At 34.6% G+C, this 7,266-nt stretch overlaps 1 protein-coding gene across 2 annotated transcripts in view; it reads left to right on the plus strand.

Annotated features, from left to right (window-relative positions):
* LOC100378231 (ubiquitin carboxyl-terminal hydrolase 47-like) overlaps positions 1-6,848 on the plus strand; it is a 32,070-nt gene extending 25,222 nt beyond the window's left edge. For both annotated transcript variants that reach the window (XM_085506494.1, XM_078011397.2), the window contains exons 21-26: positions 293-408; positions 2,057-2,175; positions 2,582-2,712; positions 3,096-3,274; positions 4,157-4,228; positions 4,854-6,848. In XM_085506494.1, coding sequence (XP_085362620.1) covers positions 293-408; positions 2,057-2,175; positions 2,582-2,712; positions 3,096-3,274; positions 4,157-4,228; positions 4,854-4,956 — 720 coding nt within the window. In that variant the 3' untranslated portion in view covers positions 4,957-6,848. The remainder of the gene's footprint in view (positions 1-292; positions 409-2,056; positions 2,176-2,581; positions 2,713-3,095; positions 3,275-4,156; positions 4,229-4,853) is intronic.
* The last annotated feature ends 418 nt before the right edge of the window (positions 6,849-7,266 follow it).

Here is a 7,266-nt window from a genome sequence, read left to right on the forward strand (position 1 = left end):
AATGCTACGAAAAATAACAAAATATTGCTGACAATGAGGGAAAAATATGCTGTCAACATTGCTCAGGACCACCAAACAGGCCTGACAGCATCATCTAATAGCAAAGTAAGCTGATAGTTAGCTTCACCGCTAAGGTATACCCAGACTTTACTGCATTTTCTCTACTACTACACCACATAGAAGCGTGCATAAACTAATGATTGCATTCATTGTTTACTGGATCATCACAGTATGTTTTATTTTAAACATGGACTTGCATCTGTCATGCAATTATGTGCTTTGTATCTCGCAGCCATGTAAGCTGTTATTTGAGTGGATATTTGCAAAAGGAATGACAGTATTGGAATCCAAGCAGCAAATCATAGAAGAGATGAATAGAATGTACGATACAGATACACCTGTAGAAAGGTAGGACAGTATTCCTTGCATGAGCTTTTAGTACATGCTTATCTGGCACCACTATTCTAGTTTTTAGTCCCCGTTCGGACGCAGTCCGAAAACAGGGGGACCCTGTTTTGACCGTGCATTCGTCCGGACCTGTATCTTAGACATGCCTGAACCAATCACAATCAAACATTACACAAACATCATACATAATATAATACGTTGGACATTATGGGACCTTGATGCACATTTTATTTTTCAGATCCAATTTAAAATGGCCGACTCTCTGCCATGCTTTGACTGATTATGCTCGAATTATATATATTCATTATACATCATGACATAGATATATTGGTTTGACTATCTGATTCAAAATGGCCAAATGTCAGCCGTTTTTGTGCTAAAAAATCATCAAAAATCAAGCATTTCTGGCATTCCAGAACTGGATCTTGGTGTTTATGGATGGATTTTGTTCAAACTTGGTACATACATTGGAGATTATAGGACCTTGATGCAAATCATTTTATTTTTATTTTTTATGATTTGTTAACATTCACTCTATTATCATTGACACAATTGATTGTCAGCTGCCTAATTATTCATAAGTAATCATGAGTAGTCATTAGTAAAATGTTTCACTCACCAGCTTAAAGCTTAGACCATAGTACTATTTTGAGTGAAATCAAAGATAGCCACTGCAAAATCAAATAAATGAAATCAAAGATGGCCACCACAAAAAAACAGAATTAACTTATGCATATGATATTACGAACACCAGTGACTTTCAAATATTTTATTGAACAAACAAATTTAATTCAATCTGGTTTGCACTCATCCTAAAGGAAATAAGAGACTTTGAAGAAAAACAACAGATAGCCTTATTATGACAATAACAAAAATATGGTCTGTATTATTTTAGCTGATTAATTAACCATTTAGCAAGGCCATCAATGATCTGATTGGCTAATGATAGCCTGAGATCATTTCTGATTGGCTAATGATAGCCTGAAATTCTTTCTGATTGGCCAATGATAGCCTGAAATCATTTCTGATTGGCCAATGATAGCCTGAAATCATTTCTGATTGGCCAATGATAGCCTGAAATCATTTCTGATTGGCCAATGATAGCCTGAAATCATTTCTGATTGGCCAAAGATAGCCTAAAATCATTTCTGATTGGCCAATGATAGCCTGAAATCATTTCTGATTGGCCAATGATAGCCTGAAATCATTTCTGATTGGCCAATGATAGCCTGAAATCATTTCTGATTAGCCAATGATAGCCTAAAATCATTTCTGATTGGCCAATGATAGCCTGAAATCATTTCTGATTGGCCAATGATAGCCTGAAATCATTTCTGATTGGCCAATGATAGCCTGAAATCATTTCTGATTGGCCAATGATAGCCTGAAATCATTTCTGATTGGCCAATGATAGCCTGAAATTATTTCTGATTGGCCAATGATAGCCTGAAATCATTTCTGATTGGCTAATGATAGCCTGAAATCATTTCTGATTGGCCAAAGATAGCCTAAAATCATTTCTGATTGGCCAAAGATAGCCTGAAATCATTTCTGATTGGCCAATGATAGCCTGAAATTCTTTCTGATTGGCTAATCAAGGTTATAGGCATTGAATTCTAATCTTGTAAACATTATATCTGCTGTGTAGGTGCCGCATGAGAAAGAAAACATGGAAGAATCCAGGCACAATATTCCTAAATGATCAGATTTATGAAGATGACATCCCAATTTATTCAAATTGGGAGATATTTGTAGAAATACTACCAGGTATAAGCATTTTACAGTTATTATTGGATATGGGCATCAATAAGTTGTATGAAAAAAAGTTGTATTTATTTTTTGTAATATATTTAAATGTATTTATCATGGCACTTTTTAGGGTGCTGGTGTCGTATCACAGGAGTTATTTTCAATTTTGAAGTTCAGTAATAATTTTTTTTTTGGCAATGGTAATTTAGAAAATTTCTTAGACATTTTGAGTTAACTTGGGGAGTACTTGGATGATACTGTTTTCAATCAGTATTTGGTGGATATGTCACCTTGGGCACTGACTATTTCACAATTAACTTATACCAGTACATCAATGTAGTCTTTCTTGATGTTGATCATTTTGCGACTGTTTGGAATATTAGTTCATTTTCCAAATTTTGACAATGATTTTTATATTTTACAGAACCAGAAAAAATGATGTCTATGGCACAGTTGTCCTTATTTTCCAAGCGATGGCGGCCTTCTGATCTATCCCTGGATTCATTTCAGGAGATAATCCTGGAAAACTCCACTGTTGAAGAGCTGAAAAAGAGGGTAAGGTTTTCCATATTACTATATGTGTCATTTTTGCTATTCTAGTAAATGTGAATAGCTACTACTTGAATAACAACAGGAATATGGTTGTATATTTCCATCTTTGGATTGTTGTTATAGTTCAAATAATGTGGGCAAATAATACTGATTTAACAATTCTACAAAATAGTACATGCTGCATTGTACTATTATTGTCCCATTTATTTCTCATTGACTGATATTTTGTGATTTTGACTTAGCGTTCATTCATTTCATATAATTACCAAAGCGGGACTGTCACTTGACCTTATTTAATCATCTATAATAACTTTTCTGTGGTAACCAATCACTTTATAATATGACACCACTATCCTTATAAGTATGGTATTTTTTTTTTTCTTAAGCTTTCCGAAGTAAGTGGATTGGATCCGGAAGTCATAGAATTTGCTAAAGGAAGAGGAACATTTCCATGTGAAGTACCTATATTAGATATGCAGACAGAGTTAGAATGGGAACCACCAGTGTTATTACTCAATGTTAATCCTTTGTATATATCGGATGATGGCCAAGTTATATATTACAGGTATGTAAATATGGAATAATAACATTATAGTCTGACTTTTACACATATTCACACAACAAAAACAGGTCATATATAATTTATATACCAATCATAATATAAATGAGAAAACTTGTTTTAAAATTATATAAAAAGTCAGTATTGGTTAATAATACCCAGGATTATTCGGCTAATTATACAATGGGTTACTCTGTGTTACCCAGCTGCCATTACCCTGATTCATTTGGATAATAATGCCTTTGGTTACTCAAATAACATTACCCTGGGTTACTATGTTAACATTACCCTGCGTCACTTGATTAATAATACCTTGGGTTACTCAGTTACCATTACTCAGGTCGCTTGTTGATAAAGTTCATAATTCCCTGGGTTACTTTGCTAGCATTACCCTGGTTCATTTAGCTAATAATACCATAGGTTACACAAGTAATATCCCTCTTACTGATGTCACTTGCTTGGTAATTCCATGGGTCACTTGATTGATAATTGACATTACCCTCAGTCATTTGGCTAATAATACCCTTGGTTTCACAGCTATCATTACCTTTGGTCATTTAATTATTTATACCCTTGGTTATCAAGCTACTATTACTCAGGTCACCTGATTGATAATTCCCAGCGTCATTTGCTGATAATACCCTTGGTTACTATGCTACCATTATCTTTGGTTACTTGGCTAATAAGACCTTGGTTTTCTCAGTTAAAAATAGCTTCAAGTTAGTTCATTTTGGTAATAATATACACAGAGTTTTTTTGCTGGCATTATCCTGGGTTAGTAATTTCCTGAGTTACTCTGTGAACACATTCCTGGATCACATTTTTACTGTATATGCAAATAAAATATCTTTGATTATACTTTTAAACTCAAGCACTTTCACTTTTCAGAGATAACCGTGAAGAACTGAAAGAAATCTCTGATGAAGAGAAAAAATCCATCCAGAAAAAAGAAAATGCAAAGTAGGTTTTTTTGTTTATCTGCAAGTAGTCTGTGTACTTGTTTTACCATTAAATATACCATAACTACTTTTAAAAAAAAATGCTTACGGTCAGTCGTGTACAATTTCACTTATATTGCTGACACTAAATGTAATAGATTTGGGCGCTTTAGTAATGTGCTTTAACTAATACAATTAATACATAAGAAAATTTCATAGAACTATACAGGAGGAAGGGAGTGATCTAAACTAAAGAACATAGCAACCTTGTCTTGCGCTGTAATAAGATGTGAATCAAGTGTGATCACATCTTGCATTAAAGCAGACATTTTTCGCTTTTTAGATTACTGTACAAATCTTTGTTTTACCTGTAATTTTAGCTGAGAAGTATTTTTTGGGTGTTTCGTATGGAATTTATTCTCACTGCTTTTTGGCGAGTTGAATGTAAAAATATAGGAAAAAGGGTATGTTGGCTGGATCTCATTTTCACTGACTCGTCCTTTCAGCACGCATTTCACATGCACTATTTCCATTATACTATATGATATACATGTATTCATCTTTTATATGGAATGTTGTGTACTGGTGTCTTTCTTATGGGATGTCATTGTGTTGATGGCAACATTAAAAGGTTAATTTCTTTACAGATGGGTGAATTCAACGCAACGTGTAACTTACTCTCCGAAGAAGGAAAGAGCACTAAAGATCTACACTGACTCTTCTCCGCCAACTCCAAAAAATGAAGACTAAACTATGAATTCAACATTTACAATCTGTTCTGGTAGCAGGCTTGGGAATTGCTGACTGCTTGGATATATAGTTACATCAGAATATTTGTGTTGACCCTTGAACCAAATGTGTGAAAATAAACAGTAATAAATCCAAAATTTTTTGATAAAGACGAAGCCAATCAATGGTGAAATGACCTATAAATTTATAGTAAGGCTGCTTTGCCATGCAGGAGATACTTGTATCTAACTCTTGATATATCTGACTGTCTGTGTTTTTTAATCTGAAGAATATTCCCCCTCATACCAGTGACTGTTGTCATATGATTTTTTGATCATGGCATTCTTTGTTATTTGAAACAACCAACGAATATTTTGGAAGAAATGTTTTCTTCTATTTATAATGGAGGTTGATCAATTTATTTTCCCAAAACCATCCAATCTTTAATTATAACATAAAAAACAACAACATTGAGAGTGCAGTAAACCAGACAATTTTTCAGAATATGGGAGATACTCTATTGTTTCAATATGTCGCAATACTAATACATGGGGTAATATATACTACAGACTATTTGGTACAAGCCAACCAGCTAACTTTCCCTGGATTGTTTGGTCAATAACCTTGGGTCAATTGGTTAACAATACTCTGGGTTACTCTGCTAACATTACCCTGGGTTACTCTGCTAACATTACCCTGGGTTAATTGGTAATTCCCTAGGTTACTTCGCTAACATTACCCTGGGTGACTTGGTTAATACCCTGGGCTATTCTGCTAACATTGCCCTGGGTTAATTAGTTATTACCCTAGGTTACTTCGCTAACATTGCCTTTTGTTATTCTGCTAACATTGCCTTGGGTCAATTGGTTAATGCCCTGTGTTATTCTGCTAACATTACTCTGGGTTATTTGGTTAATACCCTGGGTTACTCTGCTAACATTACAGTGGAATATCTGGTATATACCCTGGGTTACTCTGCTAACATTACAGTGGGTTATCTGGTTAATACCCTGGGTTACTCTGCTAATATTACAGTGGGATATCTGGTTAATACCCTGGGTTACTCTGCTAACATTACAGTGGGATATCTGGTTAATACCCTGGGTTACTCTGCTAACATTACAGTGGGATATCTGGTTAATACCCTGGGTTACTCTGCTAACATTACAGTGGGATATCTGGTGTATACCCTGGGTTACTCTGCTAACATTACAGTGGGTTATCTGGTTAATACCCTGGGTTACTCTGCTAACATTACAGTGGGATATCTGGTTAATACCCTGGGTTACTCTGCTAACATTACAGTGGGATATCTGGTTAATACCCTGGGTTACTCTGCTAACATTACAGTGGGATATCTGGTTAATACCCTGGGTTACTCTGCTAACATTACAGTGGGATATCTGGTTAATACCCTGGGTTACTCTGCTAACATTACAGTGGGATATCTGGTTAATACCCTGGGTTACTCTGCTAACATTACAGTGGGTTATCTGGTTAATACCCTGGGTTACCCTGCTAACATTACAATGGGTTACTTTGCTTACATTACCTTGAATCACTTTGTTAATCATACTCCAGTGTTTCAAAAGTGTTTCAAAACACATTTCTCTAGTATGCTTTACAGTGTTATTCAAAAGAATACTATCTGATATTTTCACATTCAAAGAAAAAAGATTAAGTGTCATCCTCGTTGTAAACTGACTTTCAAGCAAATTATTTGTCAAAATGCTGATGGTCACCGTCTAAAAAACATGACCATAGCCCCCAATTGACGTAGCTTATTGTAAGACAAGTACTGATTGATTGCTTGGTACATGTGGACATTATAGTATGATGTCATGTCATATTGATGTTACATTCTATGTTTTTTAAAGCCAAAATCTAATAATGAATAAACTTAAATACAAGAAGCGTCTGTTGGTGTGGATACAATGGTCAAACTGCTGTATGGATGTACAAGTATACATGTATCATATTTGTTCTACTAGAAGTGCATCTCTTCATTTAATAAAGGTGGTAGTTTTAGTACAACAAACTAACTAAGTGATTTGTTCATGCTCACTTTCCAACATAGCATATATGCAAGTGTACGCATTTCTTTCGAATAGAGCAAATATGGCACATTTTGGAGGAAAGTTTATGTGTGCAATGTTTATGTAACCATTTCTGAATGCAGATATAATGTTTGATTGGTTTTCCACTAGTTGATGAAAACAATTGTAATATGTGTACATTTATTCTGAAATTAACTTACCGTTATAAAAAGGTAGTTGTGTGCGTTTTAAATATTATAAACAGGAACCTTAAGAATGACCTTTAGCAAATCTT

This window comes from Saccoglossus kowalevskii, chromosome 12 (genome assembly GCF_978046115.1).
Source record: "Saccoglossus kowalevskii chromosome 12, keSacKowa6.1, whole genome shotgun sequence".
Taxonomy (NCBI): domain Eukaryota; kingdom Metazoa; phylum Hemichordata; class Enteropneusta; family Harrimaniidae; genus Saccoglossus; species Saccoglossus kowalevskii.